General features: G+C 39.3%; 1 protein-coding gene across 2 annotated transcripts in view; it reads right to left on the reverse strand.

Moving 5' to 3' along the window:
• Positions 1-394: 394 nt before the first annotated feature.
• The window catches only part of HGF (hepatocyte growth factor), an 80,167-nt gene continuing 65,603 nt past the window's right edge, over positions 395-14,958 (reverse strand). For both annotated transcript variants that reach the window (XM_026701058.2, XM_026701066.2), the window contains exons 12-18: positions 13,879-13,917; positions 12,436-12,532; positions 10,961-11,038; positions 8,872-9,015; positions 6,540-6,646; positions 4,508-4,653; positions 395-3,295 (exon numbers count right to left, since the gene is read on the reverse strand). In XM_026701058.2, the coding sequence (XP_026556843.1) occupies positions 3,128-3,295; positions 4,508-4,653; positions 6,540-6,646; positions 8,872-9,015; positions 10,961-11,038; positions 12,436-12,532; positions 13,879-13,917 (779 nt within the window). In that variant the 3' untranslated portion in view covers positions 395-3,127. The remainder of the gene's footprint in view (positions 3,296-4,507; positions 4,654-6,539; positions 6,647-8,871; positions 9,016-10,960; positions 11,039-12,435; positions 12,533-13,878; positions 13,918-14,958) is intronic.

The raw sequence follows: 14,958 nt of genomic DNA on the forward strand, positions 1-14,958 counted from the left end.
TTCTCCTTCTTCCTCTTCTTTCCTTCTTCTTCTTTCTTTCTCCTCCTCCTCCACCTCTACCTCTCAAGAACACATGACAGATTGCAAGGATTAGTGATGGTTTGCAATTGTCAGAAAGAACCTAGAATCATGTATACTTGGGATTTGAATATTATGTGCTTTTGAATATTTCTGGGCCTCAGAGCTGCCTGAACTGAGCAAGTACACAATAACTGATGCATCTCAGATTAATCTCTTGCCATGTCTTTGTTTGTGTGTTTGTGTGTTTGTGTGTGTATATATACACACTCCCTGCAATCTCAAGGACAAACATTACATTTCTCCACATGACAGTATATTAGAAAATCAATGAACTCCAGAAGATGTTCCGAAGTGCCAGAAATTTTACAAGTAATCAGATCTATAAAGTCACTGTAATGAGACTCAACTCATAGTAAATATCCTACGAAGCCTTACACAATATATAATAATACCCCTATACATATTTTATATATAAATTCATATTGTCTTCTGCCCCGCAGAAGCTTATAATATTTCAGAATATTATTTTTATTACACTGAGCAGAAAGGCATATACATAATACATAATGCCTGCACATATTACGGAGAATACATAAACCTTGACAAACAAAAAAATGCAAAACGAATTACATTTATAGTGTCATGAATATTCTTTTCATGTACATCATACAAATATATACAATTTGAAGAAGAAATAGAGAAGCAGAGAGGGAAAACATATGCAAAATATCTTACAGTTTGGAAAAGTGACAGTAATTTACCCAAGTTGAAAAAAAAAACCCTGACTAAAGCAAAATCTCGGATTGGATTATATTCTGGTTCAGAGCTGGAAAACGTTAAATTAACATTAAAGATTGGAAACACGACTTTCATTAATCCATACCCTATTTTGCATTTGATGTATTTTAGTTCTCATAAAATTCTGGATATGTCACCACATAATTAATTACAAGTCCTTTGAACAAAAGGCCAGCAGAAATACACAAAAGCCTTATAAAGCTGATTAGTTGATATTTGTCTGCCTGTTCTGATCTTAAGAACCTAATATAATAGAGCATCCATTTACTAGGAAGTTAGTGTAATAGGTACAACTGAACTGAAAATTATGGAACTTTCACACATTACTTATAGAAGTGCATACTTAAAACATATTTAAAACGTGAATGCAAGAACGACATGGTGTAAAATCCATGTATTATACAGATACTTGCATAAGAAAACTAAGGTTAGCAATGACTCTCAATATACAATTGAGAAAACAGGAGTTTGTTTCTGTACAATAAACATTTGTGTGCTTTTAAAATCTGGATGTGATTGCAAACAGAAGTAAACACGCTGCTGAACAAAACACATCGCAGCTCTTTCAAACTGTAACACGGATGGGTTTTTTAAATTGCTTTCTTTTAAAAAATACAAGCCAATATCTGACAGTTCATTCAATGAGAAAGAATCCTCAGATTTAAATCTTGAAAAACGAAAGATGGAAAGTGCAAAGATTTGTGTCACATACATTTGCATCCTTTGGAAAGGATTGGCTGTGGATTACAGATAAAAATGTACTCTTATTTTTATAAAATTAGAATCAAAGATCAGAATGTTGGAGGTTGAAGAAATGCTAATTCTTAGTAAAGAATAAATTTTACTATGCTCCTTTCTTTAAGCCCTTCCCTCAATCTGGACCCTTAAAGTCAAATCAAGAAACATCAAACCAGGAGGAACTAATTTCTAAATTCTAAATAATTCTCATTTTAAAAAAAGATCAAAGTATTTTATGTTTTTGCTAGATTAAAATTATCCATGATGGCTTTTGTTGGGAAACATGAATATGAATTAAGGGTTTTAGCTTAGGACCAGCATTCACGATTTGCTGGAATTTTAAAGGGAACAGCAGATATTGATGGAATCACCATTTCTATGAGCTAATTTGAAATTTCTGTGCCCAATATTATGTAACAGGGTGATCAGCTCTTCAGAAAACTCTCTTCCATTCCTTGCTTTTCCTCCCACGCCAAATCCTAGGTCTGTACTCAAATTTAGAACTTCGTGGGGAAGACTGTCAAATAGGAAGGAGTGTAGGAACGGATGAGGGAATGAAGTGAACTAATAATATTTTACAGCCAAAAGGGTCAGAGATAGTGGCGGAATCATTTAGAAGGCAAAGTTGTTTAGAAAATTAACGAAAATTAACGTGGAGAAGAAGCAATAGCTGAACTTAAAAGAAATGAGGTGGAGTGTAATTGTAGGTCCGAAACAATAAGAGCAATAAGATTTGGCTTGAAGGCAACAATACACTTGGTCTCAAAAGAAATCCTTTAGATAAGCCTCACTAGATGTTTGTTGTTTTCACCCTACTTCCTAACGGTGATTCTTCATCCCTGTGTGTCATTGCATCAGCGAAGAAGGATATGGCTTTCAGAGTAAAAATGGCCTTGGACATAGAGAGGAGATAGACATTATTGGCTCATCACCCAACCCAAGTTGGTATACATTTATGGACTCCACGAGAAAAACTACATTCTCTTTGTTGGGATAACTTTCACTCTCACTATAGAATGGACTTTGTGAATTAATTGCTCAACCGGGTCACACATCCAGAAAGTGTTCAATAAAGGAATCCAAGCTCAATGAAACAATATACGAGATGACATTGTCCCTGACTTATGCACATGTTTTATGGCATCTTAAAGATGAGTTCAGAGCTGAGTGTAGGAAAGGGACAATTCTGCAAATTTCATGGGGTGTTTACGCCTAATTAACAAGCTCTCCTAACCAGCAGCCTAGAAGAAGAAGAAAAAAAAGCTGGGCTAAGTGTAGAAAATGTGCATTTATCCGGCCACCATGTTAGCAGATTTCGCTTTTCCTTTTCAAGTATATTCAGGAAATAAGTCACGGCGTTCAGCTTACCCCACGCAACGCAGCCAGAGGCAGAATGGGACAAGAAGAGCCACAAACATCTATTAAACTTGACTATTATCAAGTTAATATTTGATGGACGACCATTTTGTTTTTCCCAGAAAAGTCCAAGTTTTCTCAATGCAATTTCCCACTTTCCTTCAGTGTCCCTAGAACTGGCTTTTATCACCAACCCCTTGGTGGGGTTCTTCAGCTATGACCTGTATGTCATTAAGATCTTGTGTATCCATTTGGAGTAGTAAGCCACCTTGACGAAAATCCCGGGCCGTTTGGGAACTGCACATCCTCGTCCAGGGATAATCACTCCCACTACGATCTTGATTCTATTCTGTTCACAGACCAGTGGGCCACCGTAATCCCGCTAGAAAGAGAAAAACAAGACAAATTGCATTGATGCATTTATGGAAGAAAGATTAAGATAAGAAAAACTAATTGTAAAACAAGGAAGGACTCGCCCGTTGTATGTATAACAGTAGCATAAGAACACTTGATGGCAAATTAATCTTGATAATAGATTCTATTCTATTCTATTCCATATTTTCTATTCTATTCTATAATCTATTCTTATTCTTATTCTATTCTATTCTTATTCCATTCTCAATAGATTCTATTCCCATATTTTCTATTCTATTCTATTCTATTCTATTTTTTCTATTCTATTTTCTTTCTATTCTATTCTATATTCTTTCTATTCTATTCTATTCTTATTCTATTAATAGATTCTATTCTGTTCTATTCCATATTTTATATTTTATATTTTATATTTTATATTCTATTCTATTCTATTCTATTCTATTCCATATTTTATATTCTATTCTCTTCCATATTTTATATTCTATTCTATTCTATTTTCTTTCTATTCTATTATTATATTCTATTCTTATTCTATTCTCAATAGATTCTATTCTGTTCTATTCCATATTTTATATTCTATTTTCTATTCTATTCTATTCTATTCTATTCTATTCTATTCTATTCTATTCTATTCTATTCTATTCTTATTCTTATTCTATTATTCTTATTCTATTCTATTCTCAATAGATTCTATTCTATTCTATTCTATTCTATTCCATATATTCTATTCTATTCTATTCTATTCTATTCTATTCTATTCTATTCTATTCTATATTCTATTCTCTTCTTATTCTATTATTCTTATTCTATTCTATTCTCAATAGATTCTATTCTATTCCATATTTTATATTTATTCTATTCTATTTTCTATTCCATTCCATTCCATTCCATTCCATCCCATCCCATCCCATCCCATCCCATTCCATCCCATCCCATCCCATCCTATCCTATTCTATTCTATTCTATTCTATTCTATTCTATGAGTTGTAGTGGCACAATGGTTAGAATAGAGTATTGCAGGCTACTTCTGCTGACTGCCAGTGATTTGGCAGTTTGAATCTTGCTAACTCAAGGTTGATTCAGCTTTTCATCCTTCTGAAGTCAGTAAAATGAGGACTCGGATTGTTGGGGACAATATGCTGACTTTGTAAACCGCTTAGAGAGGAGCTGTAAAGCAGAGTGAAGTGGTATATAAGTCTAAGTTCTATTGCTATTGTACCTCACAAGTTCCACTGCCGATGCTCTCTGCTCGAGCGCACATTTCGGATTCCTTCAGGACTATGTTCCCTCCAAAATCTTGAATGCAGCGTTCATTCCCCATCATGATCATATTTGCTTCCTGAAGTTGCCCATCAAAATTTCTTGCTGTAATTTTGAAGAGAAATAACTGTTCTTTACTCCATCTCATTGATTGATTGATTTGGGGCTATCAAATCATGGTCAACTCTTAGAGACCACAGAGAAAGAAATTAGCCATGATGATCTATCAATGTCCCAAAAGATAATACTTTCTCTTATGCACATCCTACTCCCATCCTTGACAAGGCAAGGCAAGGCAAAGCAGGTTCTATTGTCATTTTTGACTCTAAGCACACTGACCCACATTAAAAATGAAATTCTGTTTCCTGCTCTCAAAAGGAAGTATATATCTACCCATATACATACATTACAGACATATACACTTGCTACACACACCCACACACACCCCTTTACACATATTATGTCTCTCTCTGTGTGTATCATTGTCCATTTGAATACATAGCAGAAAGAGGGAATTTGAGAGTTCACAAGCTTGACTCTATAAGGAATGAAACTATGGCTGAATCTGGATGTTCTGCTTCAGATACCACAAATCCCCCTCCCAAAAGGTAACAAGGAAAAGAGGTCATGAAAAAGATGTGCAGCATCCCAGACAATCCTGTGGACTCTGCTCAAGCATCCCTTATATGCCATGCCTTGGATAGAAGGAAGTGAACTCCTAATAATATTTTCTGCTGTCCTCACCACTCTCTGCACCGCCTTCCTGTCTGAAGCAGTAATGCTTCCAAACTAGACAGTAATGCAATGTGACAGGATGCTCTCGATTGTCTCTCTACAGAAAGTGGTAAGTACAGGAGAAGGAAGGAAGATGTACTTTTATCATCATCATCATCATCATCATCCTCCCCCTTTTCATCTTTTAATGACCCCATAATCCCTTGCGGAGTCGAGTCTGGGCAACTGAATGGAGCTGAGTGTTTACTGGCCAGATTCCCTTCCTGTCACCAATATGGAGTTTTGTTCAGCAGATACATTCTCATTGTGCCCAGGGAGAGAAATATCTGCCTCCACTTAGGATCGAACTCACAGCCTCCTGATTATTAGGTGACAGCTTCACCTCTAGGCTACTGCACCACTCGAAATGTACTTTTCTCAAGTAAAAAAATTAAGTAAAAGAGGAAGTGATTAAGAAAATAATAGAATGTCCAGAAATGAGTAAATGGACATTAGAAATTAGAGAGCAAGAAGATTAAGAATATTATTAGATATGGGATTTATTTTATCAATGGCTAGATAAGAAAATAGAAAAAAGATACATTATAATATAAATATAACATAATAGTAAAGATAAGACAATGCAATGATGTTACAATTGATCACAATGAAATGAACGATATTATGAACTAGGCTTTGTAAAAGTTGAGATTTGCTTGAAAAGGATGACGTGAATTTGTAAACGTCTAATAATGATTTGATAATAATATAATATATTATGCATAGTTGATCTATATAATATGAATTTTAATTTAAACTCAGAAACTGTTGATATCTGCACAAAAGATATATACCAACCAATACACTATACAATGGAAAGATGGTTTTATTTGATGTTTTATGTTTGTATTTGTCAATGTTTGTTGTCAAAATTTAAAAAAAATTCTTAAAAAAGATATACTTTTCTCACATGACAGAGAAAATGCAGGTGCTGCTATGCCCACTTCACCAGTGTCGCAATGTTGAGCAACCAAGCCAACCTACCTTGTCACCTGCTGTACAAATGAACACATCATTTACCCTGGCCCAATCAAACCCAAAGTTAGTTCAAAGAACAATCGCACATATTTCATTGTGAAAGTCTTATGTGGTCAGAAGAAAAATCATTCTAGGCAGCTCTTGTAGATTCCAGACAAGGTCTTGATCTGATTTCTGGGTCCAACAAACAAACTAGGATCTGGAGGAAAGAGAGTCTGTCCCAAACTTGAATTACTTACTTCCTGTGTGTCCCCATCCATAAACACTGCACGTGATCCCATCTGGAATGGTGCAACCAGAAATGGGCAGACGGATAATAGCTACGGCGTTATTGCTTACTGCGGGTCTAAAGAAGAAGACATTTATGGGAATAAGTAGGTAAATGTAACATATCTTTTTAAATCAGATGAAGACATCAGATTTTTATGATGCATTGCATAGCCAGCCAGGTGGTAAGACTGGATTTGGCATTTTCATCCTCTAATCAAGTTCTTCCCAAGGACCTGGGATATGCAGATATGGATGTTACATGGTGTTACAAGGTATTGTTGCAGGATGTAAGATGTATATTTGCAAAGGGTAAACACCTTTCCTTCCAGTAGCTGGCCCTAGTTGCTCAACCAACAATTCAGAGCCCTACTGTGATAACCTGGGGCATGGCACAAAAGCAACAAAGTAACAGAAGTAGGTAAAAGTTGGGCCCCAGTGTCCAGTTATCATCGGCCGGAGAAAAAACTCTCCCAAGAACAGTTTTTAAAGGGAAGAAATTAAGTCTGAACCCAAAGTATATATAAATTATAAATAAAAATCAACACAAACCACGCAATTAATGAGACAGGACAGGATAAGGAATTGCAGACTTCAAAAGATAACAAAACACACAGAGATGGGAGGATGCCAGAACCCAGATAAGATTTGACAAGCAAAGATAATTCACACTTTCCTTCCAGCAAGGTGCTGTGTACAAACACCCTTTTTAAATCCTGTTTTCCCAGCTGCAGCTGATAAAGGGAATCAGGGCCCTTTTCTCCCCCATAAACCATGTTGCTCCCTTCTCCATTCCTCCCTGTGTGCCCTAGGATGAAGAGAGGGTAGGCCTGGGTCTTCCTCTGAATGCCCAGCCGGACTGTGCCCTTCCCCAGTTTCTTCCACAGCCACTGGAGCCACACTCCCCCTCCCTGTCAGTTGCTTGACCTCCCCCTCAGAATCAGATTCCACCAGGGGCATGACACCTACAGTCCATTGTTCACCAGATGTCCAGGATGGGGTCTATGACAATTCACCACAGCCAACTTGCTACAGCCAACTCAGTATGGCCATCTCACAAAGAGCCAATTTGCCATGGACAACTCACCGCAGGACGATTTGCTGCAGGACAAGTGTCACACTAATATCAAAGAAATGATGGAATAGAATCATTAAGGAAAGGAGGGACAAAATGAAATGGCAAAAATTAAAATATTGCTTTATTTATTTTAAATAATTAAATTGAATTGTTAAATTGTCCCATGGTGAGTTGTTCCATAGAGAGTTGGCCATGGCAAGTTGTCCCATAGCTAGTTGGCCATGGAGAGTTGGCTCAAGGCTGTGGTAAGTTGGCCATGGCAAGTTGGCTGTAGTGAGTTTGATGCAGCAAGTTGTCCCATTCTGGTCCAGGAATTCCAACATTTAGTGCAGTGCTTATTGATCTGAGTGACAACTGAGCAAGTATAGGTGGCGGTAATTTACATCTCATCATATTTTTTAAAGGAGAGGTGCTCTTTGTGGGATTCCTCTGATGAGACTTGTCCAGTATGATTGAACCTCTGACATTGTTCTCATCCTGTTCAGAGCACACAACCTCCCCAAGCACATCAATGTTTGCAGCAAAACTCCAAAAGGGATAATTATTAGACCCCAATGCAGGCCCATCCCTTCCAGGGACATTATTACATTAGGATGCCAAAGGTATCTATGGAGGAGGAGTATTCAAAAAGGCAAATCTTCCATTAACAGAATAACAGAGTTGGAAAGAGACCTTGGTCCAATCTTCTCAAGCAGGAAACCCTATTCCACTCCAGACAAGTAGCTGTCCAATCTCTTCTTAAAATCCTCCAGTGATGGAGCACCCACAACTTCTGAAGCTAAGCTATTCCACTGATTAATTGTTCTGTTAGAAAATTTCATCTTATTCCTAGGTTGCTTCTCTCCTTGATTAGTTTCATCCATTGCTTCTTGTCTTGACTTCAGGTGCTTTGGAGAATAGCTGGACTCCCTCTTCTTTGGGGCAGCCCCTCAGAAGCTATTATATCATCCATAGTCCTTCTTTCATCAAGCTAGACACGTCCAATTCCTGTAACCGTTCTTCATATGCTTTAGCCTCCAGTCTCCTAATCATCTTCATTGCTCTTCTCTGCACCCTTTCTGCGATGGTGAGTGACAATTTGACTTTTTGGACAGACCTGGACAACACTCCTTACGATTGCATGCAACTTAAAGCCTCCAGCAGCCTTCAGTAGCATGGTTTCACCCTTCCATTAAATCCAGCAAACAGAGAATTGCCTATGAAATATTAGCGTAACTTCAACCCACCTGGAAAGTTTCAGTAAAACTATATCCGATCCTTCAGGCCCGTAGACCAACTGGGAAATATTTAGAACTTGCTTATGCTTTTCTTCATGAGCTCTTTCCACATTATGAATACCAAGCCAAGCCTGATAGTCTTTGAGGTTATGCCTAAAGAAAGCAAACATAATTGGATTAGGGGTCAATAAAAAAATAAACCAGGATGGAAGATAGATTAGATAGGCTCCCCGCCATAGACTGCTCATTCTGTTTATTTGCTTTGTCGTGATCTATTTAGATAACCATTGCTCAATTTAAACAAAGGTAGCTTAAGCAGGGGTCAGTTCATTCCCCCCCCCCCAAACAAAATAAATCACTGAAATCATAAGGCTGTTGCCATATTTTAGTCTCCCGAAGTGGAGACTGGAACTCTTCCAGCAGTTCACGCTGTGAAAATGGTGCCATCTGGACTAACCTCTTGGGTTTTCACTCTGAACAGGCGTTGAACTATAACAACACCAGTGCAAATAGTTTAAACCCTACCGTTATTGAATAAAAATGTGTCCAATTCCTAGATCGAGCTTCAACCAAGAAAAAGGAGACTTCTCTAGATATGGGTTCATCTAGAAAAGCAGGACATTTCCAAGAAAATTCACAAAAATGTGACCCTCACAAGACCCTCATATGATGTGACACATACACACACCTGACCCACACAAGACCCATCACTAGATTCTCAACTTAACTTGATGTGACCCTTCCATCACAAGACCTCCTGCCCACACGAAGCCCGTATCAGCAGAACACCGACACTGGCATCCCCTAAACTCCCCTGAAGATGTTACCTAGCCAGGTAATAAAATGTTCAGAAACCAACCCACAAGCTTGAAGAATGAACCTCCACTTTCGTCCTCCACCCAACTGCAGATATTCACCACCATCACAAACTAAAATAACGGTTCTCTACTCAAATGCTCTGAATAGTCCAGAGTTGCATTGCATTAGAACAGGGGTGTCAAACTCAATTGCATTGAGGGCCGCACCAGAGTTGTGTTTGATCTTGGAGGGGCCAGGTGGGCATGGCTGAGGTGGGCGTGGTTAACTCAGCATCACTTATCGAGGCTCCATTTTCAGCATGATGGCCTCCTGCAGCCCTCTGCCAGCATGCTGCCTGCCTGGGCTCTGTTTTCAGCTATGATGGCCTCCCCAGGCTCCATTTTCATTGGCAGAGGCTATAGGAGACCACCGCGGCCAAAAATGGGACTGGGGGGACCACAGGGGGCCTTCCCAAGTTCCATTTTCACTGGCAGAGGCACTGCGGGCCGGTCCTTCGCTGTTTCCAGGGTGCCCACATGGGCCTGTTCCAAGCAACTTGCGGGCCAGACTTGGCCCGCAGGCCTTGAATTTGACACCCCTTGTTCTGACCCAAACCCTTTTCCAATAAAACAAACATGAACCAAAGGGAACAGAAACCTTTTAATGATTCTTACAAATCCCTGGTTAAAAGGCTGCTGCAAACTAACTAACTTTGATAAGCACAAGCCTCACCAAAACTGTGCAAGGCTGCCAAGAATAACAGATAAATATTTCACAACACAAGAGTCTTCCAATACCAACTGTAATGTCCACAAGGCTGAGTTTCAAAATGTCTTTGCTTCCTGCAAAGAACGTCCAATTCACAGTTGGCTTTTATCTTCTTGAAGGAGGGGCCATTACCTTGCAGCCTTACTCCCCTTACTTCTTACTCGCCTTACTTCTCTTTCCTACAAGCAGCCCTGCATGCACGTGCACTTAGCACAGGCCCCTCGGGAACCTCCTCATCGCTGCTGCCAGCCCCCACAATCTCTGAAGGCAGCAGTCCACTCCCTAATGGTCCTGGTCCCTCATCTGAGTCCTCGTTCTCCTCAGCCATCCGCACCTGCTGCCAGCTAACCACAACACCCCTGTTATAGAAATTGGGAATAATTTAACCTTTATCCCTCCCTTCCCACTGCCTTTTGTGTGTGTGTGTGTGTGTGTGTGTGTGTGATGTCAGAAAAACCAACATTTCTACCCAGGGGCCAACTGTAAAAGGTGGGATCCTGCTAGAAGATCTTATAAAAAGTGAAATAGATACCGAGAGAGGAAGCACTGTTTGGCTGTTAGGACCCAATCTTCTTTCACCAGTGAACCACCACAGAAATGTCTGCCCCTGCTGGAGAAACCAAGGAACGAACAATTATTTGGGGGCCAATCTGCTTATATAAACTTTGCATTTATATGATGCAGTAGTCCTCGATTTACAACCATAATGGAAGCCAAAATTTCTGTTGCCAAGCGAGACGGTTAAGTGAATTTTCCCCCATTTTAAGACATTTCTTGCTGCAGTTGTTAAGTGAGTTGCAGTTGTTAAGTTACTGATGTGGTTGTTAAGTGAAACTGGCTTCCCCATTGACTTTGCTTGTCAGAAGGTCACAAAAGGAGATCACATGACTCCGGCACATTGCAACAGCCATCAATATGAGTCAGTTGCCAAGCATCTGGATTTGGATCCCTGGGGATGCTGCAATGGTCATAAGTGTGAAAAAATGGTCATTAGGTGACTTTTTCAGTGCCGTTATAACTTTGAATGGTCACTAAATGAACTGATATAAGTTGAGGATTACATTTTACTTTAGCCACTGATGGAAGCAGATTTTGCTTAGACATGTCTAGAGGAATGTAAACAATACATTGCTTATCTGACAGTCAACCAAGAGGACAATTGTAATGTCCAAAATTTTAAGGTGGCGTCGCTAATTCGGTTTCATGGACAGGAACTAGGCAATACCCAAGACAATAAGTTGAGAAAGGATTGCAATGGTCCACACACAGACCTGAGAAACAATCCTTGAATAGTTGTTCCTCAAGACTGAACAATTGGCTTCTCGAATAAAAATGTGAAGAATTTTAGTTGCAACACAATCAAAAACTGGCATTTCTAGACCTCAAAAAAAAAACAACAATCATCTGATGCATAATTTGTATTTTGGTTTTGATGACCATGGAGGGAATCAACCAGGGGTGGGATTTCACCGGTATAACAACCGGTTCGGTGATCGCGTGCTTCTAGCGTGCACACGCTTCCCGCACCAAACACACTAAACACATGCTCCGTCTGCACGCTCCATATTTTAAAAAGCTCTAATACTTACTGTCAACTAAAAAATACTCCTTTGGGTTTTTTAGTTGCCAGCAGAAAGGGAGTGAGGGAAAGCAATGCATTCCTTAAATGCCTCAGATAATCGCCTTGGCAGCCGAACCTGTTGGTGCGCAAAATTATTACTGGTTAACATGATTGATGACTCTTGGCTATGGATGTGTCTCATTGGAGAATGTACATCCAGAGGGTGGAGGGAAAACCAGGGTCAAGGGTGAAATGAATGATATGTCAGAGAAACAACATGATCGGAAAGAGTAAGGCTGGGCGAGCGGGCCAACATGCTCGTTGCAGCGAACCGGTTCACTGCCAGCTGATCTTCGGAGCAAGGGGTTCATCTGAACCAGTCCAAACCAGTTAGAATCCCACCCCTGGAATCAACATAGAGAAGAGAGCTATGCCTCGGTTCTCACCTGTCTTTCAAGCTGACCATCCATCCTTTATCAGGTTGTGTTGGGATCCCATTCACGACTCGTAGGTGCTTTGTCGAAGCACAAGGGATGATGGGAACTGGAATATTGATAATTGATTAGGGGGTTACGTAGAATCCCCAAATGAAAATTCACCACTTTATAGAACTATGTTCAAACTTCTAAAAGCTAATAAATAATCAAAGACATTTGGTTATATACCCTGCATATAACATATACATATATTATATATTCTGTAAGCCTTTAACCCAGGGGTCTTCAAACTTGACAGCTTTAAGACTTGTGGATTTCAACTCCCAGAATTCCTCCTCCAGTCAAGTTAGCTCAGGAATTCTGGGAGTTGAAGTCCACCAGTCTTAAACTTGCCAAATTTGAAGACCCTTGTTTTAACCATTCCAATGACTCCTGTATTAAATTGTCTAAATCAAAACTAAACCAAAGAAAAAGATAACCAACGATAATATACCTAATCTTGTTTAGAGTTTTCTCAATTACACTGGGTTCCATATCTTCTAGTTTATTGGACTAATGTAAAGGCCACTTAGGGTTAGATCCATAACCAAGCCCAGTCATAAAAAAATAACATATCATCATCATCATTATCAGCAGCAGCAACACATTGTAATGGCATTGTTAATTGAGTCATGATGTCATGATTTACTAAGTTTTTATCTGTGAGATATCCCAAATATGTTTTTTTTTCAAAAGGCAACTGGACTTTTTGTTTTTCCTTGAAGATGTTTCACTTCTCCAAGAAGCTTCTTCAGTTCTGACTGACGATGTGGACGATAAAAAGATTTATACTCCTTGAAGTCATCTGGTCATTAGTACTCTTTCTGAGAGTCATTGGGACAGACGGACGGACAGACAGACAGACACACACACACATAGAGAGAGGGGGGGAGCGGGGAGAAGGAGACAGACAGACAGATGATGGAGAGAAAGAATGAAAGAGAGAGAATGGCAGGTAGGTGGCGAGAGGGAGGGAGAGAGACAGACAGACAGAAGATGGATGGATGGATGGTTGAATAGATGAATGGATGGATGGATGGAATCTTCTTGGGACTGCTGAAAAGGACTGTCATCTAAAAGGAGATATGTGGTGTCATCTCTCTCTCCCTCTGTTGAGATAGAACTTTTGAATCTTAATGTAGATGGTCTCCTTGACCCCTCATTCAAACCAGCGATCCTCTCTGTCCAGAATGTGGACTTCCATCCTCCACCATCCAGCCAGAAGCTTCTTGGGTGAAAAATAAGGAAAGTCCAGTGGCCTCTCCAAAAAAAAAGCATCTTTGGGACAACCATGACCTGGATGACTTGAGAATCTCCATAGACATTTATCTATGAGATAATGTCATTGTTAAAAAGGTCATCATTCACCACCGCTCCCAGACAACCCCATCATGAAAGGTTCTGATTACTTACTGTCTAAACTGCTCATTATAGAAACTGGATCATTGTCACCTAAAAAGATAACACAATAGAATCACGTTGAGATAACTTCATTTAATAACAAGAAACATATCATGCAAATGAGAGCTCTCTACTGCCTTGTTCTGTGACAAACATTCGAGAATCCCTTCTTTCATCAACACAGGTAGTTCTTGACTTATGACCACAATTCAGCCCAACATTTCTGTTTTTAAGTGAGACATTGGTTAAGTGAGTTTTGCCCCATTTTACGACCTTTCTCGCCACACTGGTTAAGGGAATTATTGCAGTTGTTAAGTTAGTAACACAGTTGTTAAGTGGATCTAGCTTCCCCATCGACTCTGCTTGTTGGAAAAAGTTGCAAAAGGAGACCCCTGGGGATTGTCATAAATCTGAGTCACTTACCAAGCATCTGAATTTTGTCGACGCGACCATGGGGAAGTTGTAACGGCCATGTGTGGGGTAAAAAATGGCCATAAGCCACTTTTTTTTCAGTGCCATTGGTGACTAAATGAGGTGTTGTAAGTCAAGGACTGCCTGTCTTTGGACAAACATTTACTGAGAAGAACAATCTGATTTGGTTTTTTTTTGTATTTTTGTATTTTATTTGTCAATTGCTTACAAGATAATAGGTATAAGTAAAAACATAGTTCTGAATAAGAAAAATAAAAGAAACAATAGGACAGGGACGGTAGGCATGTTGGTGCACTTATGCATGCCCCCTACAGTCCTCTTAGGAAAGGGGTGAGGTCAACAGTAGAAAGTCTAAGGTTAAAGTTTTTGGGGATTTGGGGAAGAAACCACAGAGTCAGATAGAGTATTCCAGACATTGACCACTCTGTTGCTGAAGTCGTATTTCCTGCAATCAAGTTTGGTGCGATTAACCTTGAGTTTGTATCTATTGTTTGCTCTTGTGTTATTATGGTTGAAGCTGAAGTATTCATTGACAGGTAGGACATTGCAATGCATGATTTTATATGCTATACTTAGATCGGACCAAAGGCAGCGTTGTTCTATGTTTTCTAGGTCTAGAGTTTCAAGTCTGGTGGCATAAGGTATTCTGCAATGAGTAGA

The sequence above is a fragment of the Pseudonaja textilis genome, chromosome 5 (assembly GCF_049901715.1).
Source record: "Pseudonaja textilis isolate UNSWEBS1 chromosome 5, rPseTex1.2, whole genome shotgun sequence".
In the NCBI taxonomy this organism is placed as follows: domain Eukaryota; kingdom Metazoa; phylum Chordata; class Lepidosauria; order Squamata; family Elapidae; genus Pseudonaja; species Pseudonaja textilis.